This window comes from Hyperolius riggenbachi, chromosome 11, assembly GCF_040937935.1.
Source record: "Hyperolius riggenbachi isolate aHypRig1 chromosome 11, aHypRig1.pri, whole genome shotgun sequence".
Classification (NCBI taxonomy): Eukaryota; Metazoa; Chordata; class Amphibia; order Anura; family Hyperoliidae; genus Hyperolius; species Hyperolius riggenbachi.
In genome coordinates, this window is record NC_090656.1 from 105,474,816 (window position 1) to 105,502,391 (window position 27,576).

General features: G+C 43.3%; 1 protein-coding gene across 5 annotated transcripts in view; it reads left to right on the forward strand.

Moving 5' to 3' along the window:
* The window catches only part of LOC137538578 (protein phosphatase 1 regulatory subunit 12A-like), a 49,273-nt gene extending 40,968 nt beyond the window's left edge, over window positions 1-8,305 (forward strand). For 4 of the 5 annotated variants that reach the window (XM_068260834.1, XM_068260836.1, XM_068260837.1 and 1 more), the window contains 6 exons: window positions 1,486-1,505; window positions 2,375-2,462; window positions 2,663-2,767; window positions 4,387-4,437; window positions 4,542-4,592; window positions 7,751-8,305. In XM_068260834.1, coding sequence (XP_068116935.1) covers window positions 1,486-1,505; window positions 2,375-2,462; window positions 2,663-2,767; window positions 4,387-4,437; window positions 4,542-4,592; window positions 7,751-7,837 — 402 coding nt within the window. In that variant the 3' untranslated portion in view covers window positions 7,838-8,305. Of the gene's footprint in view, window positions 1-1,485; window positions 1,506-2,374; window positions 2,463-2,662; window positions 2,768-4,386; window positions 4,438-4,541; window positions 4,593-7,750 lie in introns of those variants that run through there. The other variant, XM_068260838.1, reaches the window with a different exon arrangement.
* The last annotated feature ends 19,271 nt before the right edge of the window (window positions 8,306-27,576 follow it).

A 27,576-nucleotide genomic window follows, 5' to 3' on the forward strand; every position in this document is an offset into this window, starting at 1 on the left:
GTCACTCCGCTCGTCGCTATGGCGACGATGTAAGCAAAACAAGGAAGGCCGCTCATTGCGGCCTTCCTTGTTTATTCTGGGCGCCGGAGGCGATCGGAAGAACGCCTCCGGAGCGCCCTCTAGTGGGCTTTCATGCAGCCAACTTTCAGTTGGCTGCATGAAATAGTTTTTTTTTTATTAAAAAAAAACCCTCCCGCAGCCTGCCTGGCGATCTTAATAGAACGCCAGGCAGGTTAACATTTTCTTTAAAGTGAATGGGAACCGCATTTAAAAAAATGAGATAGATACTTACCCAAGGAGAGGGAAGGCTCTAGGTCCTATAATGCCTACCGGCTTCTCTCCTGGTCCCCTCGATCCAGTGCTGGCTCGCCCAGTAGCACTATTTCACTAAATTAGTCAAATACTGCTTTATCCGGCCGAAGGAGGCTTCAGAAATCTTCAGGGAGCCCGAGTGCTCCTGAAGAAGGGCGGCCCTGTACTGCACCTGCGCTAAGCACGCTCTCTTGCACGCTCATGTGTGTGCAGTATGGAGCCGCTCGTCTTCGGGAGGACATGGCTCCCGAAGACTTCCAAATACCCTTTCAGCGGGGGATTGAAACGGGGGGAGCCAGCACAGGATAGAGAGCACCGACCCAGAGCCTTCCCTCTCCTTAGGTAAGTATTTGCTTCATTTTTAAAAAATGTGGTTCCCATTCACTTTAAGGAAACCTGCAGTGAGACAGACGTGGTGGTGGCCATGTTTGTTCCCTTTAAAGGGAACCAGAGACGCCGGACATGAAAAAAGAAAAAAGATTTCATACATACCTGGGGCTTCTTCCAGCCCCATAAGCCTGGATTGCTCCCACACCGGCATTCTCCGCTTCCTGGATCCGCCGGTACCGGGTCCCGTCCCTTCCGGCGGACGCGGCCAATTGTCAGGGGATCCCTCCATATCCTTACGCGTGCGGCTGCGCAGTATGCAGCCGCACACGTAAGGGTATGCTGGGAGCCCCTGTGATGCGGACAATTGGCCGCGTGCTGACGCCGACTGGCCGAAACTACGGGACCCGGAACCGGCAGATACAGGAAGCGGAGGACGGTGGTGTGGAAGCGATCCGTGCGTATGGGGCTGGAGGAAGCCCCAGGTATGTATAAAATCTTTTTTCTGGCGTCTCTGGTTCCCTTTAGAACTATATCAGTTGCCTGGCAGTCCTGCTGATCTCTTTGGCTGCAGTAGTGACTGAATCACGCACCTGAAAGAAATGTGGCTAATCTGGTCACACTTGGATCAGAGCATCTATTCTGCATGCTTGTTCAGGGTCCATGGCTGAAAGTTATTAGAGACAGAGGATTAGCAGGGCTGCCAGGCAATGTGCATTGTTTGATTGAAAGGAATTAAGTCAACCTCTATATCTCTTCTCTCACTCTTCAAATCTGCTTTAACACGTATGTGACGTCATTGGCTGTAAGATTTGTGACTGATATGTTTTTGCTTTTTCCTCCCAGGTAGATGGACTTAGTTCTCGGTAAGTGCTATAGCTGTGTGTAACTGTTTCTGTCTATATATCTGAATCGCACGGCACGCAAGTCCCGACTCGGGGAGTTAGTGACGAAAAATAACAATCCAGAACTCTTTCAAGGCCCTATGTTATTCTATGCAACAGCTGAGCTGTAGTTATTAGGGGTGTAATGCATGCTATGGGACCAAGCGAAAGTGAGGTCATAGTTTTTTTTACTACCATCCCTCTGCCCTTTTGGTTATTTTGTGTCAGTTCACACTGTTGACTCTTGTACTTGCATCTGTAGTGAATTTCTGTGAGGAGGCTGAGAAATGTACCTAGTCTGGGGTTTAGGGAAATTGGTGAGTACTTGCAGTTACTATTCAGGCAGAGGAGATCAGGATTGGCTTCAGTCAGAGGGAATCAAAATGGAAAATGCTAGGAACAACTTTCTCTTTATTTACTATATAAAACTCACTGAAATCAAAATGTAGACAGTGCAATACATATGTTATATAAGTAGAACAAGTATTTATCTACTCATATATGTTTATTCTCCCTGGTATAGTATGGCTATTGTTCCGGACCAGGACTCCTGAAACATTTTGCTGCATAATCCCATGATTTGTGTTATTCCTCCAGCTGTCATAACATATCTCCTAGCTAATTATATAAGACTCTGTGTGTCATTCTCCTCATGCCACTGTGCTCTCTTTTCAGTGGTGACAGTAGTAGGGAACATGATAAGTAAGTGTGCCCTTGCAGCAAGCAGTTCCATTGATAAACTCCTTACTCCTTGTGCGGCCTATCCTTCAGATTCCTTCTGTGTTTTTGGGAGATGTTTTTTGTCTGTACTTTTTGATACTATGAGAAATATTTACCTATTGTCACTGCAGGACGGATGCGGTTTCCAATGCACACACGGCGAGCCGCATAGAAGCAGCCATTGCAGCTGAGCACCGGGATACTAAGGACTTCAAAAAAGTAAGTTAATATGTAACAGAATGCTCTGGGAGGAGGGATGATAGTGCTCAAAAAAAACAGCTGAGGATTTCGGTCAGTCATCCACTTTTTATGTGATAATGATCCACTTGTAATGCTCATCTCCCATCACAAAAGGATCTTAGCTCTGGCAATGTCAGGCTATGGCTGTCTGTGTCATGTGACTGGATGTTTTGTTTCAGCTTTATGAAGACTTGATGAGAGATAATGGACGTCTTCGCTCACAGCTGCTAAACACCCAGAACCTGGTGAATGAGACAAAAGCAGAGTTGGAAAGAGCCACTCAGGTAAATATGCAGTTTAGTGAAATCATTACGGAGAGTTAATTGCTGAATCAGCGCTAATCCATGTTAAAATGGTCACAGCAGTTTTCCTAGAGACAACTTCCTGTTTGAAAACCCTGGGCTGTGGTGGCTGAGTTGGTGGGATCCTTTCCCTATGAGTGCATCATCTGCCTGTCATGTACATAATGGTGCCCTGACTCTTGAGCGACACGAAGGGAGGAATTTGAAGTGGTTGGACAGACCAGCCTTTAAATACTACGTGCTGTTGAGAATTAATTCTAATGTTGCATGTCTTTTGCAATGTGGGGGCATAGCTGAGCTAGAGAGTAAGGTTCTCCATTCGCTTATCGAATTTCCTGTTCAATTCCTGGCAGATTTGGTCACTCTGAATTGATTCCTACCACACACACAGCGCATAGGTTTTCAATAGATTCCAGAAGGGAAAACATTGATCAAGCGCCAGCGTTGCACTTTTCAATGAAGTGCAACGCTATAGGTCATTGATGTACCACCAGGGGCGTAACTAGAAGGGAGCAGCACCTGTGATAGCAGGGAGGCCCAGAGCTGTGGGGGGCCTCAACTACCAACCTTCCCTTTCTCCGAGACAGGGGACTATACAGGTGTTTTTGTTGCTACACTTGTTATGGGTATGAGGATCATGATGGCCACACTTGTTTTATGACCCTTGTGAGATGGGCCCCAAGGCCTTGGAGGGGGGGCAAGGGAAGGGTCGTGAACCATTGAGAGACCCCTGAATTGTAGTTACACCACTGTATACCACCTCTGATAGACCTAGATCGCCCTACCTGTACGATAAATACTTTTGATTATCAAACTAAAGCCGATAGGCTTTTTGGTGGAATTAGTTTCCAGGGGATTTCTATAAGATGGTCCTCAAAGGCCACCTTGGGAATCGGTTCCCAACAGATTTTAATAAGAATGTTATCAAAGGCCACCTTAATATCTGTCAGAATAGTTCCACTTTTACCTAAATCTTAGATGGCAAAATCCACAAAAGTTTTAGGTATAGTCGGCATTCTGACTGTAAGGAATTAAATGCATCATATTTAGATGCGTAGATGCAGTATTTATATTACACAGTACAATAGATAGGGGAGACAATACAATGCCAAACCATTCACCAAGGGGACATTATAGCATCATACAATGGTACACAAAATAGTGAAACAATAAACAATGGTGTGAAGATTGCAAGGTAGGGATACGTATAGAAGAGGAGTCACTGAGTCCATATGGTGGTGGAGAAGAGCACACGGGAAAGAGGGTTCTGCCAAATAGGCTTACAATCTAATGCTAGGAATACACGGTGCGTTTTTGCGGCTCGTTTCTGCCGCTCGATCGATTCCCCGCTCGATTTCGCACCCGATTCTCTTATCTTCCAATCGTTTTTCTTATTTTTTTCCCATTGTTCCCTATGCGAAATCGAGCACGGAATCGATTGGCTGGGAGATCGGACATGTCGGAAATTATCAATCGAGCCATCTTAATGGCTCAAAAACGTACCCTGTATTCCCAGCATAAGGGGTGGAGGAATGGGACATCAGCATGTACACAATCCTCTTGCTTTGAAATGACTTCCAACCTTCCATTAATTCTTTCAGAGGCAGGAACGGAGTGTTGACAGATCATTTCTGATTGACACAGAGAAAAAGGTAACGTTTGACAACTTGTTGGAATTTTGATGACAGCTGCCATATTGCGATACTTGTGGACATTTAGAGTTGACTCTATTTTTCTTACATTCTTAATCTGGCAGGAGAAAATGATCCTGGAACGCAGAGTATCTGAACTACAGGAGGAACTGAAGGTGAGAAGAAGTATTTATTTTGGTTTTATATTTTTATTCTCGCTTTATTTACTAAGAGTATGACGTGACAGATGGCACCTTCACTTAACCATTGGAACAGGACAAGATGGTACCTTTAAACATGGTGCCACATCATTTGGGCAACTGATACTTGAGTTACTGGCTGTTCTGAAGCCAATTATTGAGTGGTGAAAGCATCTGTTCGTGTTTAGGGGTGAGGTGTTTGGGTGTGTCATAGAATTTGGGTGGATCATAGAGTGTGGCCAGCTGGATGAAGTAACAGAAAGCAGGGGCGTTGCTAGGAACCTAAGAGATCGGGGGCACCGGGCTGCAGCAAAAAATGGGCGTGGCCATTCAGGGAGTGGGCATGGCCATGGGCGGGACCAAATTACATAAACTTAACAGTGGTGTAACCTAATAATAATGGGCCTTCCTACTCAAAATTGTATGTGTGCACCAGGCTTTACAGCTTATACTGTACATACTGGTAGCAGAGATCAGCACACACTGCAGTTAGTTTACAATCAGTGAAGGCACAGAGTAACAGCTTATACTGTACATACTGGAGGCAGCAAAGATCAGCACACACTGCAGCTAGTTTACTATCAGTACAGGCACAGAGTAAAATCTTATACTGTACATACTGGAGGCAGCAGAGATCAGCACACACTGCAGCTAGTTTACTGTCAGTACAGGCACAGAGTAAAATATTATACTGTACATACTGGAGGCAGCAGAGATCAGCACACACTGCAGCTAGATTACTATCAGTACAGGCCCAGAGTAACAGCTTACACTGTACATACTGGAGGCAGCAAAGATCAGCACACACTGCAGCTAGATTACTATCAGTACAGGCCCAGAGTAACAGCTTACACTGTACATACTGGAGGCAGCAAAGATCAGCACACACTGCAGCTAGATTACTATCAGTACAGGCCCAGAGTAACAGCTTACACTGTACATACTGGAGGCAGCAAAGATCAGCACACACTGCAGCTAGATTACTATCCGTACAGGCACAGAGTAACAGCTTATACTGTACATACTGGAGGGAGCAGAGATCAGCACATACTGCAGCTAGTTTACTATCAGTACAGGCCCAGAGTAACAGCTTATACTGTACATACTGGAGGCAGCAGAGATCAGCACACACTGCAGCTAGTTTAGTGTCAGTACAGCAACAGAGTAAAAGCTTATACTGTACATGGGGCATGGAGGCCACGGATATGTGATGCTGGCAATGCCGCTGGATATCTAGCTAGCAGCCAAAGCATGTATATAGCACAATGCACAGTAGTATAGCCTTGCACGCATACATTTATAGCATTATATGTAAGTGTCCTAGCTCACAGCTTAAAGAGAACCAGAGACCACGTATAGTGCTGTGTCCCTCGCTGTCCTACGATCTCCTGTTCAGCCATGGTGAGCCCCGCGGCTCAGTGATGTCAGCGGTGGATCTTCTGCACATGCGCAAACGCAGAAGGCCCCGGCTGACGTCAGTCAGACTGGGTCCAACTGAACCACTTACCGTAAATTGACTGCGGCTGATCCGCGGCACTGAGGAGGACAGCGGGGGACACAGCCATGCTTATGGGGCTGGAAGAATCCCCAGGGAAATAATACAGCACTATGTTATCTCTGGTTCTCTTTAAGCAACTGTACAACACAGTTCTCTCAGTTTTCCCACACAGACAATTAATCAGCAGGCTTTACGGCTTTGCATAAACTTCCATAATAAAGTTCAAAAGGACCCATATAGGTGGGCTAGCAGACAGTTCACAAGCAGGTCAAAGCTTAGGTCATAGATAAGGTTAGGCACTGCAGCCAAGCTCTACAACTTTTTCTATATCGTCTTGCTGTCAGTCTTTTGACTGGCAGCACAATATTCAGGAGCTCTGTCATCGCTAAATTCACCTCAGCCCTGGCCGGTGGCTGGAGGGGGAGAGAGGATACGCTGGGCTTAGCTGACAACCCGACTCAGACTGCAGCTAGCTAATCTAGCATTTTAGGCCTACCAGGCTGCCAGGAACTGCTTACCTCCTCGGCCCACGCTCTGAGCCTACAGTCATCTTCCCTTCCTGTCTTCTCTTTGTAGCGTCTGATTCATTTTCAGACGCTAGAGGGAGAAGCCTGGAGGAGAAGATGTCTGCAGGCTCCGGAGACCAAGCCGAGAGGAGGTGAGTAACAGCACTATTCTGCCGGGGGACATTCGTGGCACCACACAGAGGGTCCGGGGCACGTGCTTCAGACCTTTTGTGCTAGCGACGCCTCGGACAGAAAGTATTCAGAAAATATTCTTGAAATCCAGGGAGTGAAATGCAGTTTTTTTTTTTTAAATGAATGTCCAGTAGACTGTTATGAATGAACTAGTGACCTAGAGCCCATTTAAAACCGGGCTCTAGGTCTGTCATCACCGCACACGCACCCGCCCGCCGCGCACACACCCACTCGGCCGGCCCGCTTGCCCTGCATCCTGTCTCAGCGGCTGTCAGTACTTCACATGCGCAGTAGCGTAAAAGCACTGACACGGACAGGATGCAGGGACACTTGCCAATTATTAGGTAGGATGCAGATCAGGAAGTTTCCTGATGATTGCATCACGTGACTGCGGGCAGCGATGGGCTTACAAGTAATCACAAGTGCTTACTCGTGATTCAAATGAGCCTTAATTGCCACAGCTGAGCGGCTGGATTACAAGGAGTAAGTTACCCATGATTCCGCTGTCTGCCCTGCATTCTAAACAGCTTGCACACGTCGCGTTGCAGGCCTCACCACGCGCACTTCCTCCTTCCGACTTAAAGGAGGAAGTGCACCATGGTGATGGGTTAATAAGTTATTTGGACCATGTTTATACAGTACAAGAGGGTGCAGGCGCCCAATTTACGACAATATTACCATTACCACCTGCAGTTTACTGTGCAATACACGTTTGACCTGAGGAAGTGCGAAAAACACTGAAACGCATTGTCAAAACCCTTCTCTGCATCAATCGCTCTATGCTTTATGTATAATACAGCCAAATGGTAATAAGCCCTGCCTTTTAGTTCTGATTTATCTTCTTTTTCCTTTTCTTCGAGGCAGACATTGCATATAGTTTACATGAAGCTTTTTGATGTCAGACCTATTCACCAATCCTTTATTTTCTACCCTAACAGATTCTCGGAGACCTGAAGGCAGATAACAAGCGCTTGAAAGATGAGAACGGAGCTCTAATTCGAGTTATCAGCAAGTTGTCCAAATAGCACAGCTGTTCTAAGACTGTTACCTGCTCTCCTGCGTTTCACAACATTGGGACAGACCAGACGGACAAATGTTTAGTACAACAGGTAGTCGGGGTATGAGGACAGAGGATATGCGATCAGCTCCCTCTCTACCATCACGTCACCCCTTCTCCACTTAGCCACCCCTGAGGACTGTCTGGAAGAGGTTACATCAGAAGATGTTTGACATTCCTGGAGCATTGTGGGTAATGCGGAGAACAGGCTGTCTGCAAGGAGAGAGGAATTTCATAGCTGCACTTACCAAAACATGGCGTTTTAGGAGGCTTCACAGAATGAAACCCACGTTACTGCCTGAAATTTCAAGTTGTCTCGCCCATGTGTGCAACCACTCTCAGCTACCAGACTAGAGCGTTAAAATCTGATAATATACTGTCTTTTGTGATCATGTGGTCTCCTCAGCTGCCACCTAAATGAAACACCCTGAATTGAGCCAGGCCATGTGTCGTCCTTTTCTGGGTTACCATCAGTTTTTTATCTACGGATTGCCAGGGCCTTGCATTCTCTGCAGTACTTCTGACTTGAGATCAACAGAGATGGTGTTTATTCTCCAGAAATATTTATAGTGTTTGACTCCTTTGTCCTCTGATTCACCATACGGCCGTTTTTTCAAGAGCCTCCTCAGCCACAACAGATTCCAAGTCTAACGCAGTGCTTTGCTGCTTAACCATTACATAGAAGTGCAGAGAGAAACACCATCCTTTGGAATTGTGGGATGGAAATGCAGTCATTGCAACACACTCAGAATGCCTCCAGCACGTGGGGACCGCCAAGGTGAAGGGGTGGCTGTGGCATTATGTCCTGACCTTGTGGTCTACCCACTGTTAAGCACAGCAAGGCACAGGATGGAGCTCAGACAACCTAAGTGGGTGGACACCACTCAACCAACCAGCAAGATCCAATGTTTGGAAAGAGCACAAGTTTTGTATGATTTTGTTTTTCTTTAGTTTGAATATTCTGATTTTTTTTTTTCCTCCCCTCTGATGTCACATTGTGGAATTAAACTGTCGGGCATGGGTAGGTAACACATTATGTTCTGTTTCCTGAGCACATTTGTAACACTAGACTTATCCTCCGCCCCTTCCCCCTACACTTTTGTGAGTTTTTGTTGTTGATCAGGGAGAGAAGATTTTATTTATTTTTAATAATATATATATATGTATTTTGGTAGGGTGGCATAATAGTCCTTTTCTCTTCTCTGAAGCCATAGTAGTAAAACCCACTGATGCCATTGCTGTTCGTATGAAGCCTCTACTTAAAGTGCACTTTCTGTCAAGATATACCGCCATTTTCTGGGCTAGGCAGTAGAAATGTTTACTTGTAAAACCTCGTCAGTCAGAAGTTGTGACACCATTTATCACCCTCCATTAATTTCAGATGCTCCCCTGCAAATGTGTGTGTTCAGAGGTCTTCTAATTCTTATTTTTCTGAAAGCAAGAAGAAAGTTGCATTGTCTGTTTACTTAAAATTGCATCATGGTTCAGGTTAGCTGCAACTTTTTTTTTATAATCATTTCTATACATTGTCTTCATCCTTGAGCCCATTGCCCTAAATGGCCCTGGCCATAGACCGGACCACATTTTCAGGTTATTATGTATTTATATAGTGCTGGCATCTTCTGATAATAGTTTTTTTTTAATCTGGACTTAAGTTCACCTTTTAGAGTTCCAGACTCTGGTTAAGTAAGCCTGAGCTGCCACTCCTCTCTTTCCTGTTCCTGCTTATCCGTTAAACCTGTAGTCCCCAAATACCTTATTTTTAAGGTTGAAGTACCAGTTGGATGTTTTCTTCTCCATTCTTCAGGAACCAGAGAGGGCAGGAAAGACTATTCTTGCAACAGTCAAGAAAGCACAGTTTTCAGCTTAAAGACCAACTAAAGGTGCAAACACATGCACATTTAACGTTGCCCCAGGGATCGGAACTTAATTCCTCTAGTTACAGTTCGGGGCCAAGTGCTGTTCAGCATAAAGGCTAGCAACGGTGAGCTCGGCTGATACAGTCCAGGAGCGATGCATCTGATAGTGTTGCTACAGTGTGTACAGCTGTCATGGCGTTGGCTGAAAGCGCATAGGTAGGCACAGAAACTGCTTGTTACAGATGACAGATACGTTTAAGCAAAGCTTGATATTCTTGCACTCCCTCCCAAATACCTCAAATATCTATCCAAGCGTAGCTGGGAAGGGATAAGGTATGTTAAACTTTCTATTACACATTCCCCTGTGGCTACCATCCAGAATTATAATTGACTTTGAAACTATTGATTTCTGCAGCTTTAAAAGCAGCCTGGCACCCTCCAGGGCTCCATGCTTTGCTCTGGTAGTTGGGGAGATCTATCAGACTTGATCTATCAAACTTGCTTGTTCCTGTTTCCAATGCATACTACAAAGCCCAGAGAACCCAAGATGAGTTTGATGGAAGCTGACATATTTATTTCCTTTTAAGCAATACCAGTGTCCTGGGAGCCCTGCTGATCCTCTGCCTCTAATACCTTTAGCCATAGACCCTAAACAAGCATAGGCATATCAGGTGTTTCTGATATTATTGTCACAACTGACGAGATTAGCCTGCATGCTTGTTTCTGGTGTACTTCAGACACTACTACAGGCAAATAGATCAGCAGGGCTGCCAGGCAACTAGTATTGTTTAAAAGGAAACACATATGGCAGCCTCATCAAGGGTTCACTTTAAGAGCAGTTAAATCCGACCGAGTCCCCTTTTTGTAGGCAGACATGTGGCATTGCATCTACATAACTACAGGAATACTGAGAACCGCAATGCTAAGTGGAGTTTGTTCTCTGTAAGGGCCCATTTCCACTATCGCGAATTCGCATGCGTTTTTCGCATAGCAATACAAGTGAATGGGACTATTTCCACTCGTCAGGATTCCTTTGCGTTTCTCTGTGCAGAAAAAATTTGCACGGCAGAGCCATCAGAATTCGCATACCGCATACTGCTATGCGAATCGCATACAATGTATTTAATAGGAAATTCGCATGTGGTTTGGGTATGTGAATTTTCATGTGAATTCATAGGAACAATGGAAAAATCACACCAGCACTACCATGGTTAAATTCGCATACATCGTCAGCCATGCGAATTCGCATGAAAATTCGCATAGACCCGCATGCGAAATTCGCATCTGCATGTGATTTTTTTTTTTTCTACTGGAAATGCAGCCTAAGGAAACAGAAATATACTGAACAGATTGCACGGGCAACAGACTAGCCCACAACTTGGCTGTTTCCATTGTTAATGAATGGCAGGTGCACTTCTATTTAAAAAAAAAAGAAAAAAAAAAGTGTTGGAAAAAAACAAGACAAAAGGCTTATGTAAGAAGGCATAGGGAGAGATGTCATGAGGTACAAGTTGATGCATGGTACATTGTTTCCTAAGTAACTATCAGCATATGCCAGGTGACTGTATTTAGCTTTGGGGTGAAAAGCAATTGCCAAGTTGACACGATGCCAGTTACGCACAGTCCCTTATTGGATTTAAGCATACACCACTTAGTACTGTTTTTACCCACCAAAGCAAGTTGCAGCACTAAGACATTTGTGTGTGATGTGTCCATAGTAGAAGTAGGAGTGCTGGAACATGGATAGACAGGACTTTGAGGGCATAATGTATGCACCTTGTATCTTTGTGTATATCTATGTCCATGCCAAGGGACCAGACTAGGTGTATACACACGCACAATTACTGTCGCCCACACAACTCAGGACTTGACATTCCCTTAGGCAACATTTTGGGTGAGTGCTGTGCAGACACATCGCTAGCCTACAGGCTTGCTAGAAGTTTTGTTGTTATGGAAGGGAAGGGGGGTGGGGCATTTACACAGCACAGGACAGCAAGACTTTGAGTGGGAGTGGTAAGGGGAAGAACAATTTGCTCAGCTGTGAGCATCAAGCACGCTGGAACTCTCTGAGATGCATCAGTGCCGCCATACACACAGTAGATTTTTTCATCTGAGGTGGCTCTGACTGGTCGTCTTGGCCAAGACCGCAGTGGCTCATGTTGTCTGTAGACTTCTTATGGGGGTGTGCCATAACTTGCAGAGATGAAACCTTTCTGAGTCAGTTTATAACCATATTATCTTGGAGGTTAATATGCTGGCTCTTCTGCACATGCTGAAGTTAGCCAGAGCTTAAACATTAAGTGTACTTTTAAAGCATGCTGGCTTTAAAAGTGAAGTATGTTAGCTAATAAATCCTTTAGGATTTTCTTTCTGAGAACTGTCATGGAAAGACATTTCTGGTCTCTGGTCTGCTACTCTTTTGTCTTACTCCATCTTCCAGATATGCAAGGCAGTCTGTATTGAGCTATGTCATTTAAGGTAGTTCAGCATTTCCTTAGATGTGCATTGGGAATATGGGTTTATAAAAGCTTCTTAACAAGGTATGGAAAAGATCACATGAGATGTTCTAAGTAGGAGTGTTACAAGCTGGTGGTATGATGGACGATAACGTCTCCATACACTGACCCTCCCGGATCAGAATCTGCTTTCAAGTGATACCTGATCAGAATTGATGGACCCGCCCCTCTGCGACGATGACAAGTGCTTGCTTGATGCCGTTTAGCAATATAAAATTGTCAGTTGACCCTCTGCCAATCAATCTTTATTTCCCACCATAGTTGATCATGTTATTGATCAGTTAGGGATGTTTCCGAATAGGAATTGCAATGGCACTGTGATTGCGATTCTTAGTGCACCTACTGCAACCAATCATGGCGTGATCCAATGGTTGTCATGCCATTATTGTTGTGTACATGATAAATGCCTCATGGCCAACATTTTAGTTGAGGTAAAATTGTGTTGCCAATGCATCCCACTAATGGAAATGTTCCCTTTTTTTCTGTTTAATTAAAGTACTACCTAGCGGTTTGCAATCCGCAAGCAATCGGAAACGGATCACAAAACATTTCAAAATCAGTCTAAAGGTGGCCACTAACGGTCCAATCTCTAGCGAAAAATCGTTCAAGCGATCAGAAATTCTGATTGGATTGGTTGTAAATAATCTCCATTGGTGGACACAATCGATTATGAACGAGTGAAAAAAATGCCGCCCGAATGAATTTTCGTCGAACCAAAATTTGGATTTTCTTGTTGGTTGTGATAGTAAAGATTGGTTCGTTGATGGTGTAGTGAACGATGTATTACAATATTTCACTTCCGATCACAATTTCTGATCGCTCGAACGATTTTTCGCTAGAAAGTGGACCGTTAGTGGCTACCTTTAGGTTTCCCTCTGTGACCTTCTGTTCCGTTAACGTGTTGTCAATGCGACACATCCGTCGGTTCGGGAAAATCACAGCAGACCCAATTTGGCGGAATGTGCCGAACGGATCCTTTCTAAAAGACCAATGTAAACAGATCCATTGGTTAACATTGGATCCGTTTGCATCCGTTCTGGTCCGTTCCGTTGCGGTCCGCTATACCTTCTGTTTTAAGGCCAATGTGAACCGGGCCTAATGCAATTAAAGATCATGTCTTTTTAAATCGATCACTTCTATTGCTGGTTTTATGGGCAGTTTTTGGAGATGTCTTGTTTTACGGCTCTAGTTTTCCCTTTTGCACTCCTTACCCAGAATTCAGTGAGGTCTTTTGCTGTATAGAAGTCGTGATTTTATTGCCATCGAGAGCTGAGGACACTAAATAAATGACAATGTACCTGGCATCAGTCTGCACTTATCCTATTCTTGTATGCCTACGTACAAGAGTACTTGGCCTGTATGTTTGCACACTTCTGTGGCAGGTCCACACATTGAGATTCCCAGCATAATGTCATTATCAGAATGGGACCTCAGTGTAGAAATGTATTTAAGAAGGATAAATAACACTTCGGAAGTAAAGACATAAATGTGTTTGTATTGACGAGTGTGTTATCAAGTCGCACAATCCCTGAGCTGCATATAAAGGACCAATAAAAATATATCTCAAGCTGACTTAGTTAATTGGCCTGTCAATCCCATTCATATAGGTCAGAAAATCCTTTACTCAATCCGACCGATATTGGAGAAATAGAACTTGTTGCCAGGGAAACTGTTCAGCTGAGATGCAGCCTCTCAATAGCCTGAAGTGGCGGTGGGTGTGGCTCTCACTTGAAGTGAGAGGGATATGGTTTCTGCCATATTTATTTCCTTTTAAACTATGGAGATTGCCTGGATATCATGCTGATCCACTGCCTCTAATACTTCCAGCTACAGACCCTAAACAAGCATACAGATCAGGTGCTCTGACTGATGTCTGATCGGATTAGCTGCATGCTTGATTCAGGTGTGTGATTCAGACACTACCAATACCAGAAGGATCAGCTGGACTGCCATGCAACTGGTATTGTTTAAAGGACCACTGAAGCGAGAGGGATTAGGAGGCTACCTTATTTATTTCTTTTTAAGCAATATCAGTTGCGTAGCTGCCCTGCTGATCCTCTGCCTCTAACACTCTTAGCCATAGACACTGAACAAGCATATGCCGATCAGATGTTTCTGACATTGTCAGATCTGAAAAGATTAGCTGCATACTTGTTTCTGGTGTGATTCAGACACTCATGCAAACAAATAGATCAGCAGGACTGCCAGGCAACTGGTATTGTTCTCACTTCAGTTGTCCCTTAAAAGGAACTACAGGTAGTCCTCGGGTTAGGAACGCCCGCTTTATGAACGCCCGTCGATACGAACGCCTCGACGATTGCTCTGCCCCGTCGCGATGACGTCACAGCGAGCGCCGGGTTGTGGCCATTTAAATGTTGTAAAGTACATTTACATTGATATAAAGACGCCGTGTGTGTGAGAAGGTGAGCAGATACATACCGCACACCTCCCGTGTCCTGGCGTCACCCTCCGCCTCTGCAAAAGAACCTCCGTGACACTATCAGCAGATCTGCGCCCTCTGACCCGGATACTGTACTGCGCTGCGCATGTGCAGTATGCCAGGTCGCCTCCTCTGCGTCAGAAGGTGAAGATCTGTTTAGCGAGACGGAGGGTTTTTATGCAGAGGGTGACGCCAGGACATGGGAGGTGTGCGGTATGTATCTGCTCACCTCCCCACACACACATGGCATCTTTATATCAATGTAAATGTACTTTTAAAACACTTAATTCGCCGCAACATCATCACGACGGAGTAAATGTAATGCAGAACATTTAAATTCAAATTTTTTTTTTTACGGGGCCAGTTTGTGTGGGGTGTGGCTACTGGTCATGACTGCCAGACCATACTGCCACTCTAATTGCTGCTGAGCTGGAGCTGCTGCTTGCCTCTATTGCTGCTCACTCCCACACACACATGGAGTCTTTCATATCAATTTAATGTACAGTACTGTACAGGGACTATTGCTGTTTCGACTTAAGAACAGATTCAGGTTAAGACCGAGCCTACAGTCCCTATCTCGTTCGTTAACCGAGGACTACCTATAAATATGGCAGTCTCAATGTCCCTCTCAGCAGGGTAATCTCTAGGCCTTAGAGCTCCCAGGGCGAGGGTGTATCAGTTTGCTTCTGCTCAACCCCTTCCACGATGCCCTCCTCCCTCAACACCCCTCTCAGTTCAGGTTCTCTTTAAGAAAATGGCCTGATTTACAAAGGTTCTCATAGGCTCTGGATCATTAGAGGACATGGGTAGTTCTGCAAAGCCGGTGTGGATTTATTAAAGATTGTCAGCATTAGGTGACAACCGTTTCAAGTGCTCATCTGGGTCATTTTTGGCTATAGCGAGGGGTGCTGAAAGATTATGCTAGGATATTAGGATAAGATTAGCTGTTGTGCAATACCAACTGCAATTTTTTGATGTTAAAGGATTACTATCAATACCAAAGTATTATAATATGACAATGTACAAATAATGTCTAAGTAGCTGTGTAAACATCTTCCTAGTTTTCATTTTAAATATCAGAGGCAAAAGTTTTCATTAACTGCGTGATAAATCATTCGCATAGGGGGGGGGGGGGGGGGGGCAATGCATAGCCAGTGTTTTTTGCATATCAGACTACAGAGCATTTTTTCCTGAAAACCAGAAAAATATATGAAAGGCTGTGCAGTCAAATTAAAACAAGTTACATTTCCTCTGCTCTCTTGCAGACAGCTCATAAACATGCGGCTTCTTCTGAGAGCTCTCTGACACACAGTTACACTCAGTACTCAGCTAAGATTGTTGGGACAACCATACTCCAGCTAGATCCTGGACAGAGGTGGCGCTGATTGCCTGCGTTGGCTGAGAACCATCTAACGTGTACAAGGCTTAACTTTAACAGGATAAATAACTAAAGGCACTATAAATCTGGCTTGGACAGTAGTCTAGGACCCTCGGCTATAATCAGTCAGGGGAAGGTTAACAAGCAAAGGGGAAAACTGGAGGTGTGAAAGGGAAAATGGATCAAAAACAGGAAAAGGGCAAAATTGGAAACCTATGTTAGTAAATCTTGTCAAGGCCGTATGAGTTTGTGATAGTCGCTCATTCCAATATATGAAGTTTGGGTCACGGAAGGGCAGAGTTAACATGTCAGATCTTTGTCAAGAAGGAATTATTTATTTTTAACTCTAATTATGACTTCCCAAATATCTCCTATAAGAGTTCATCTTCATATTAAGCTTTTGTAGTCCATCCAGTATTCCCAAACCGTATAAAACCTTTGACCTGTAATGTCCTATGCGGGTTATTTCCTCGATCTGCAAGATACAGGCAATTCTGTGAAACCTGTTTTTTTTAGTTTATCTTTTGTCAAAAATGTGCAATTTGACTGCATTAACCAAGTGTGATGGGTGATACCAGGCCAGGTATACAGCATGTCCTAATTGTCCAGCAATCTGCTCTCTGGAAGAACTTACTAAATTAGACTCTGCATGAAATGGTGCCAGATGTATTCCAGTTGTTTTGACTCTTACACAGAATTCTTGGATTCCATTGTAAGGGCTTCTATGGGAAAGGCAAATTGGGTTCTAGTGGTCCTGTGACGGTGATGCCAGATCTTGTCACTAGCATGCCAGAAACCGCCCCAGTATTAGGCATCCAGAAAATTTAGGGTATTTTTAAGAACCAAAATGGTGCTTTTTATGCCAACAGAGTTTTCTTTCGCACTCCTAGTTTTATTTTGCTAGAACTGCTAGAAATCTGGTATTTGGCTGACCTGAGCAGAATCCGTTCAGTTTCTACAAATTCCTTGGCAGTCTTCGGCCTACTGCAGCACTGAAGATCTCTTTCTGTAACTTATTCTTTAAAGTGATGTAGATTAAATTAAGCCATTGCTGTCTATCAGATGTTAGTACGTGGCTTCTGATTTGTTGCTTTTCGGATACTTTGCTTTCTTCATTATCAGTATGGGCCTGTATGAGAGCTCTATGAGAGTCTAGTGTAGTCCAGTTTTTCTTGAAGGCCACTCCAAACTACTTGCTGTTGCTATCTGCTTCCTTATTTCCCAGGAGTTGTGGATAGTTCCATAGATGACTATGGACTGCCTGACATTTGCAGTAGGAGTTATAAATCAAACTTAGATTGGCTTTAAAACTATTTTTGAATAATGTATATTCGGGTTTATGCAAAAGGGTATTGTTACCACTGCTTTTATCTCTCCATCCCTGCTGGTTGGACAACTTGTTCCTGATGGAAGTAGAGAAAGCTCAAATCTATAGACTGTACCATAACCATGGAGGTAGATCAGCTGACATATACTGAATAAGATCCCTATGTAGTTGGCTAGCTTTAAATTTTACACTCTGTTGCCAAAAATAGTTATCCCCCCCCCCCGTAAAGCAAACTTACTGTATAAGGAACAGTAACAAAACTACTAATGGAGTGTGATCCAAAAGCCTCCATTTAGCGCCAGCAATAATACTTCTGGTTCCTCTGAAACTCACCCACTCTGCTATACATAGAGTCTGGGCTTTTTTGCTTTGGACTTCAGATCCCTCCTTTCCAACAACTACCTGAAGCTCCAGCGCTAAAGCCTCATTAACCAATACAGACCTTGCCCACTGGACTATTAATTGCAGTCCACTTGGAAAGGTAGTAAATACATGATAAATAAGAAACACAAAAGGACATTAGAGGTTTTTGAAGCTAATTGCATTATTTACAGCCCACATATGAAAAGTTGTCACGCTCTGAATATGCGTCGCTGTCACTTTTTATCATCATGTACCCTTTGGCCACTTGAGTGGCTTGTCCATTTACAAAATGGACAATGCCGATACAAAACCGCATCCAAATCCAATAGTTGTCAGCTATAGAGGATTAGGATGCGATGTCCAAAAAAACCACAATAGGCTGTGATTCCACTTCCGAATTTCCCTGTTGGAGAAACGCTTCAGTGGAAATGAAGCCTTGGGGAATTTTTTATGTATTAACCTGGGTTTAGATGATCAATCTGCACTCCGTGATACCAGCACAGAGGTTTTCTTGTGAGTCAGCTGACTTGTCAACAGTCACTTGTGTGAGTTGTTTATTGATAGTTTGCTTCAATTTCTGAGACCTGACAATTTCTCTATAAGCCATTATTGTTTGCCTCCTCTGTTAATGAGCTATTGAAATCTGTGATATGCAGTCCACTGGCGGCTTTTTTTATTTTGCATAGAAGAGCCCTTAAACTGTAACGGCTCAGAAAGCCCTTGTTCCAGAAGGAGAAGCATTCTTTTAGCTGCAGCAGGAAGCGCAGCAGTGAGGAAAAGCAGGAGGCTGGAATCTTAACAAATTTCCTGGCGCTCCTCCAAGTGAGGGACGTCGGGGGCTACAGAAGCAGCTTCCTCAGCTAAGGCCTTGCATAGAACTTGTCAGAGACTTCTGTTCCTCCATTATATCTTTATTCCATAGAGCAGTCAGATCTCCCTTCCCCTCAGTCAGTGCGCACCCCGTCTACTTCTGTCTGTAGTCATATCACTCACGTGTTTTTAATATTTTGTGCAATATAATATATTTATAAAAGGTTTTATCAGACACTGCATTTTTTTTCTTTTGTTCATGCTGCAGTACTGCCCTTTTTTTGCTTTGATATTGTTTATATAATTTATAAATGCACTGTTTTATTTTCCAAGGCACTAATTTGTGTGTGTGTTCGCGTGCGTTTTTTGCCCATTTGCCAAACAAAGTGATGTGTAGACCTGCCTCCTCATGTCATGTGACCATACCCAATTGTTGTCCTCTTGTGCCAGTTGCAGGCAAACCTGGCCCTCCAGCTGTTGTTGGTCTTTGTCCCATTATGGGAGAGGGTATATCAATAACTGGACAGTCGGTGGTTTGACCATGCCTGGCATAATTCCGGTTCATGTCCCATTCCACCAGTATCCTCTTGTGTAAGTTTGTTGTTCTCAACCGCCTTGTGTGTCTTACTAGTGGTGGGCTCATCCCATCACACCAAACTTACAAATAAACTCACTTTGAAACATGCATTGTGTCATCTGTCTGCTTGATTTACTTGGTGGGTTGATCTATGGTTTGGGGCAGCACAGTGAGCTGATAAATAGCAAGTGACCTTGTGACTCTGCAGTCCTGGATTGATTCCTGCGCGGACGATGCACACATAAGTAACAACATTAAAACCACTGATTGATGAAGTGAATAACAACGACTATCTCTTATTACAATAGTTCCTGTCATGGGGTATAAGGCAGCAAAAGAACCATTATTTTTTAGAGTTGATGTGTTAGATGTGCAGAAAACATGCAAGCTCGGGTATCTGACTGGGATATGGGCCAAATAATGATGGGTAGACTATTGGGTCACAGCATCTCCAACAATTGAAGTTAGGTCCAGTGTTAGTCGAGGAGCAGAAATGCAGCCATCAAACCAACAAACGTTGATTCTGGTGATAAATGACTAATTGTACATGGTTTATTGCAAGGTTTCGAAACGTTACGTTTCTTCTAAAGAAGAAACTTAATGTTTCAAAAGCTTGCAATAAAGTCATTAAAGGTATCACCGGAATCAACATTTGATATCTGCATTTTAGCATCTCCAACACAGCAGGCCCTGATATGTAGTAGTAGGTATTTACTAAAAGTGTTCAGAGGAAAAACAACTGGTGTTCTGGCTATGTTCAAAGGTGCTGGGGGAATTAGTCTGACATGACACACAGTTGGGATTTTTATAGTGATGACATTATTTGTGGACAGAAGCAAGTCCCCGAGCTCATAAAACCTCATTGCTAAGAGATGTTAATTCATGAAAATAGTTTTCACCAAAACAACTACAATTAAATGTAATTATGTATTTCATTTTGGAGTAGCCATCATGTGAGAGGACAAACTGGATGCTCACATTAAGTGAAAAAAAATTAGGATCATTTTTAAATTGTTAGAGTGCAGGAAAATGACATAGCACTTTGTTGGGTATGTAATTTTCTTGCATTCCTGTTGACTTTAAGGGGTTCTGTGGTAGTCTAAAAATCAAACAAGCTGACACTTACCTGGGGCTTCTATCAGCCCTCTGCAGCGGTAATGTCCCACGCCGTCCTTCTCCGATGACCCGTTCCCCGCCACTGGTCCCGAATAATGCTCGCTCCCGCGTGTGTCATCGGGAGCTTACTGCGCAGGCGCAGTACGAAGTTTTCTTGTACTGGGCCTGCGCAGGAAGCTGCAATGACGCATGCGGGAGCGAGCACACGCGCGGCCGCGTAGCCACGTGATTACACCGGGACTGGCAGCGGGGAACGACGCATCGAAGGAGGATGGCGTGGGACATTACCGTTGCAGGGGTCTAATAGAAGCCCCAGGTAAGTGTCAGCTTGTTTGAGTTTTAGACTACCACAGAACTCCTTTAACCCAAACACATATGCAGGAAAAATTGAACATGAACTGCATTGATGTATGTGAAAATTGAATAGCACCAGTGGAAAAGGGCACTGCAATTACTATATTAATCATGCTGTCCTTGCAATCAGAAAATCGAGTCCAATCTGAAAGTTAGATCGAAACTCTGCAACTGGAAAAGGGCCGTAACAGAGCTTGCTTATGTAGTCAGATGGTGAAGAATTTCTGTAAACTGGCAGCTTAGCTAGAAGGTTATTGGGCATGTGTGGTGGATGTTCTTTTGGGGTCCCCAAGTCTTTCTGTTGCTTAGGGAACCCAGCTGTATGCTAGTGCCTTACAAAGGGGTATAGTCACTAGAAATGTAACAATCGGAGATCAACAATGTTTCTTTTAAATATAAATCTGAAACTACAATGTATGTACAAAGTGACCAAAAAGTACAGATCTAAATACATCATTTACTAGCTTAACTTTTTATTTTGTTCCGGGTGTAGGGAGAGGGGTTGGGTCAACGAGGCTTCTGCAGCTAAAAATCCTTTTCTTAAAATTTGGTTACATGGCCTGAAATAGCTGTTCGGGGTACGTTAACAATCGGTCCTGGGTTGTATTATCAGACGATGGTGCAGCAGGCAGCCAGGAATAACAGGATAAAATCTGTGGCTGAGCGGTACAGATAATGGTTATCACCATATAAGTGGTATTGAAAACCAAATGAATTTATAATGTTGCTGAGAATGTGCATATCATTGGAAAGAAGAAGAGGATCAAGGAATGAAAGGTAAAAGTAAACCGTCTGTAAAATGCCATGGTTATTGTCTAAAATACAGTCATGGCCAAAATTGTTGGCGCCCCAGAAATCAAGTATTTCTCACAGAAAAGTATTGCAGTAACATATGTTTAGCTATACACATGTATATTCCCTTTGTGTGGAACAAAACAAAAAAGGGAGGGAAAAAAGCAAGTTGGGCATGATGAGCTCTATTCACAAAACCTCTCATAAATTACTTATCACCTGATTGATAAAAATAACCTTTCAGTACATTCACCACCAAAATAATCACTCAAAGTAAGTTGTTCCTGAATAACTTCATTTCACCATTGCTTTTCTTACCTTAATTATATTATATTTTTAAATTTATAGTGATGCGCTACCAACCCACAACACTATGCAATTCAAAATTCAATGATCCAATGCTGCCCAATTATAACCGTCGTATAAACATAGTTCCACAAATTAGATGATAATTCTACACTTATCCAGGTAGTCTCATCTGCCAGTTGCCTCAAAGTAAAGAAAACAGAAAAATCTTCATAGTATAGTCTGTCTAGGAGGACCACAACATGTAACACCAGCGGGACCCTTGGCAAGCACAACACCCCATGTCTCTTTACATGGGCAATCAATACGTGGCAAAGTGTGGTCCCACCACCAGTTAGTAAACTGCTCACCTGATCCACAGACAGCACCACACGCTCTAGACAAATACTCCGGCAACACAGCTATGCCTTGTAATCTTCAATCCTCATCAGCATGTAATAAAAAATATAGCAGACCTCTCATTACGCAGATATCCTATAAACTTCTTGCTACCGCCAGGAGAAAACACAGGATGTGCCTAATTCTCAGTGGCTGATTAATGTATTCACCACCGATCACCGTGCTCACCTCAACATATGGCTGCCTCAACCATACAGACAGGATCTACAGCATACATGAGGTCCCGTTTTAGTGGTTGGTTTCTGCAGTAGTAAATACTCTGGTCTTTCTGTAGACTAGAGGAGCCTCAGATGTGTAAAACCAGCTATTTAAAAAGTTATCAGTAAACATACCCGCAAAATGAGCTAAAAACACGCATGTAAAAGAGGAAGTCTCCTCGTCTACCACAGATCACTTCCTGCCCAGGCCACGTTCAACGTGTTTCATCAACGACTCATCGTCAGCCCGTCTGTGTCAGCAGTGGGGTCCTCCTTGGTCTCCTGCCATAGCGTTTCATTTAAAGGTTGACAGATAGTTTGTGCTGACACCAGTGCTCCCTGAGCCTGAAGAACAGCTTGAATTTCTTTGGAACTTGTTTGGGGCTGCTTATCCACCATCCGGATTATCCTGTGCTACAACCTTTCATCAATTTTTCTCTTCTGTTCATGCCCTCAACAGTGCAATGGGTTGCAAACTTCTTGATAATGTTACGCACTGTGGACAAAGGCAAATCTAGATCTCTGGAGATGGATTTGTAAACTTGAGATTGTTAATATTTTTCCACAATTTTGGTTCTGAAGTCTTCAGACCGTTCTCTTCTCCTCTTTCTGTTGTCCATGCTTAGTGTGGCAAACACAGACACACAATGCAAGGACTGAGTGAACTTCGCGCCTTTTTATCTGCTTTTAGGTGTGGTTTTTAAAATTGCCTACACCTGTTACTTACAGCTGATTTTAAAGGAGCATCGCATGCTTGAAACAATCTTATTTATCCACAATTTTTAAAGGGTGTCAATAATTTTGTCCAGCCCATTTTTGGAGTTTTGTGTGACATAACGTCCAATTTGCTTTTTTTTCCTTCCTTTTTTGTTTTGTTCCAATACACAAAAAGGGAATAAACGTGTATAGCAAAACATTTGTTATTTGCAATAGTTTTTCAGTGAGAAATACTTTATTTTCAGAAAAAAAATTATTCTGTCCAATAATTTTGCAATTTCCTACTCCTTAAACCTTTTATGTTTTTTGGCTTTCTCCTCCCACCTATGGCAGTTTTTACCATAGTCGTGGGTTCCTTTTAGAAAGGGCCATTATAGTCTTGCTTCTTATTGTGCAGCAATGTAGAATGCAGGGGAAATAGATATTAACCAGCAGACCTCATGGCTAAGGGCTCTTGGCTAATGCACAGCAAGAACCATTAGCCATGAGGTCTGCTGATTAACATTTGTTTATCCTGCATTCTACATTGCTGTGCACTAAGAAGCAAGATTATAAAAACCCTTTCTAATAGGATATGGAGCCCAGAAATACAGAAACTTCCAACAGGTTTTGAGAGCAAAAGACAGTGAGTACATGGACTGGAGTACAGTGCAGATGCCACCGTCATAAGCAGAGTACAGCACAGCAAAAGGAAAGCACAAAGGCATACACAGTGAATGTTCCAGAAGCCACAGCAAGTAGCTTCAGTGCGTAAGTGCAAAAGACAGCAGCAAATAGACACAGAGAATTGGAAATCAGCAGAAATGCCTACAACCAGCTTTCCAGCAGATGTCTCCAAATCAGAATTCCAGACCTGGAAATTGAAAATGAAAATGCTTCTAGTACATACTGTAAATGTACCAGGGATATGTGTGAGTAAAGTCAAAACTGAGCAGGCCACAGATGGTAAAGCAGGTAGTGCTGCCTAAAGGGAATGTATGACTAGGCACCCACAGATACAGTAGAGGCATCTTATTGATCCAATGACTTTGCTGGGTATCATCTTTGGTAGACACAATAGGAAGCACCCCCAATGGAAGGAAACTGAGATGCTCCTAAGATAAGTCAGGCCCTGATGCGTGACTGGCATACCTAGAGAATGGCATTAGTAATGGCACAGTGGAAGCATGTCATGATAAAAAAAACAGATTTATAGGGATTTAATGGAAAAATATTAAGGCCCTTTGGCTTCTTTGCAGGTTTCTTTGAAACTCTCTTCTTTGCAGGAGTATTGCCTGTATAACAAATGTGAGGTTGGACAAACTTCGAGAGGCGGTAGAGGATAGAGGAGCCAGGTGTGCTGTGGTCCATGGGGTTGCAAGAGTCGGAAATGACTGAATAGTGACTGAACAATAAAGCCTTTATATTACTATCCCTGGTGGTGATCTGCTCTAGAATAAGCAGAAGGGTAAGGATGCATAATAGAGAAGGGTGACTCCCAGTGAAGGGAGATAAATATTGAATGTGCCTGAGTTTGGGGGAAGAAATTGGCCTTTTTTTATTTTGTCGAAGTTCCTAGTTAAGCTTTGATGATCAGTCTTGTTTTAATTGTACAGTTTGTTTTACCAACATATGCAAGAGTAGAAACTTTTGAAAAGATTTGCATAGCCTTTCCAGGGCTGTTGAAATGTGTCAGCTTTGATAATATAATTATATTGTTGACACTGCAGGCAGAAATAGATGCCACTCTGTCTTGGCATTAGAGTTCTCTGCATGTCTTTTTTAGGAACCGAAGGACACTTGGTGCTACCATAAAAGTTCTCTTTTTTTCTGTAACTAAAAGTAGGTATTTTTTAGAACCGTTTTCCAGTTTGTTACCCATAATTTTAAAACTGTTTTTAATAAGACTAACTTCTAGGCCATATTTATCTAGAAACAGAATCTCATCTATAGTACTGGTCCATTTGGTCGTTATTTTTGTTTTGTAGAAGCTGAATATACAGTATGCCATTTGCTACCAGGTTATTTTTTTTGTGGAGTTAATATTTTTTCATTGGATTTTTAAACTTGCTCTTTGAACTCATTCAAAATTTGTTTAGTGACTTTCTAAAATATTTTTTGTAATGCTGGGGATACACGGTACGACACGGCGGCTCGACTAGCCTCCGGATCGACTCCCGCTGCGTCCCCGCCGCCATCCGGATCGATTCCCGCTCGTCTCTGTGGGCGCTTCCTTATCCTCCGCTCGACTCCCCGCTATTGTCCGCCCGTGAGGATCGAGCGGTGCGGGGATCGAGCGGTGTCTTCGGACTTGTCGGAAACGTACCGTGTATACCCAGCATAAGAGATGCACCTAGCCCTGATTGATTTGAGCGCTCTTTGAACACATTTGTTGGATAGTAACTGGCTTGATCAAGAGACTAACAAACCTTTGTAGGTCTACAACAGTGGTGGGCAAACTTTTTGACTCATGGGCTGCAAAGGGTTCTTAAATCTGACAGAGTGCTAGGCCAGTATAGGTAGCCGATAAGCCTGCCTCAGTATACAGTAGGAAGCCAGGTGTGCCTTAGTATTAAGTTGCCCCCTCCTCCAATATAAGTAACCAGTTGTGCCCCCAGTGTTAAGTATGTCCCTCTCCTAGTATATGTAGCCAAGTGTGCCCCCAGTATTAAGTAGCCCCCTCCAACAGCATAGCTAGATGTTTTCCCTGTATTAGGCAGCCCCCTCCCCATTTTAGGTCACCAGGTGTGCCCCCAGTATAGGTAGCAGACGTGCCTCTCACTCCCTCTCAGTGTTGTGAACGAAGCAGAAATAGTTACTCACCCGCTCTCGGCCTCCCCTGCCGATCTCCCTTAAACCACACAACCAGCATCCTGTGTATGGCCAGTGTGTTGCTCTGCACGTGACCTGCTGGCACATACTGGCAGCGGGTCACATGATGCTGTTGTAGTCCTGGAGATGGGATGCTGGATGCGCGGCTGAAGGGAGATTGACGTTGCAGCCGAGTAACCTAATATATACTCCGCTTGCAACTACGGTGTGCATAGAGAGGGACAGAAAGGAGAGGAGGGAGGAAGGCTAAATCCAATCCTGCATTGTCTAGCCTGATTAAAAAAAAATGGGACGGGTTACTTTGCGCATGACAGGTCTAGAAAATAAATCAATACATTGCAAAGTGAGAAGTTACAAAATAGAAGATAGCTCAAGAAATAAATAATATTTGCCATGTAATTTATTCATTTGTTTGATCCATAATGAGCCTGTCTGTCATCACCTTTACTACTGGCAGACATGAAAAAAAACAGACAGCACCAACTGCCATTATTTATAATCACACCCCCTAAAAAGGCGATTGGCTAAAAGGGTGTTTTTTTTTATAGAGATATGTATAATATGCACAGATGGAGTTACTGGTTGCTTGGCTGTTGGACACAGCTTTTATTTCCCACAATGCATCAAGGCTCGCAGACAAGTAACTGTCAGGACCTAGGTCACACACTGTGGGTGGGGTTTTTCACCACAATATCAGCCATGCAGAACATTTATTTGAGAAAAGGTAAAGAATCCTTGTGGGAAAGGGGGTATCAGTTACTGATTGGGCTGAAGTTCAGTCCCTGGGTACATACAGTTCCTCTTTGAGTGTGCCATACAAATATTAGAGTAGGCAGAGGACACAGATGAGCACATCACACATTCCTGTAGCTTTAAATAAACTTTAATTACAGAACTTAAAGTAATTCCTATTGAGAGTTAGTTCTAAAAGAGGCATGAGAAACTCAATGTCACAGAACAGGAAGGGTGGATGGTTAGGGAATTCCATATAAAATGATGTCCTCTGAGTATTTAGAATAGAAGTGTACACAGCTGTTACTACTATGGAGAAAATGAAAAAAGAAAAAGTCATTGGCATCACATTCATAAAACTTCAGAAAAAAATTGTTAGCATCAGGTAAGACATTGGAATATCTACACACTATAGACTGCAAATCATGATCAAAGCATATTGCAAGTGATTGGAACAGGGATTCACACCTGGAAATACTGCGTTTCTCAGAGGATTGTTGTGGCATTTATGTATTTTTGGAGAAGGTACATAACATAAGTTTTACACTTAGAGTTGAGTAACGTTTTTGGTTTGTGGTTGTATATAATAAGTCCTCCCATTAGCTGCACCCATTTTAAGTATAAGGTCCGGACATCTCTGCACAACTGAATTACTGGATCTCTTGGTCACCACATGGTCACCTAGCTATCTGAGTGCCTCACTACTATAAGTTGTCTGTCCTGTCCATAACCACAATTCCTTTGCCGTTCTCAATATGACATTCAATAAAGCATCATAAGATATGCCCAAGGCCTATGTTACCAGCTAGGACTGCTTAAAGGGGCCTTGTTGAAATAACTATTTGGGGTTGTGCTGCAATTAGGAAAGTGAATGGAACAGTAACAATTACTCATCTGACAAGTGTGCTATATTCATGTTTTAGTTCCACCACTTAGCAAGTCACAAACATTCAACAAGTGAAGTCAGAAGTTCCAGCCTAGATGCTTATTCTGAATGGCTCATTCCTGGTGGT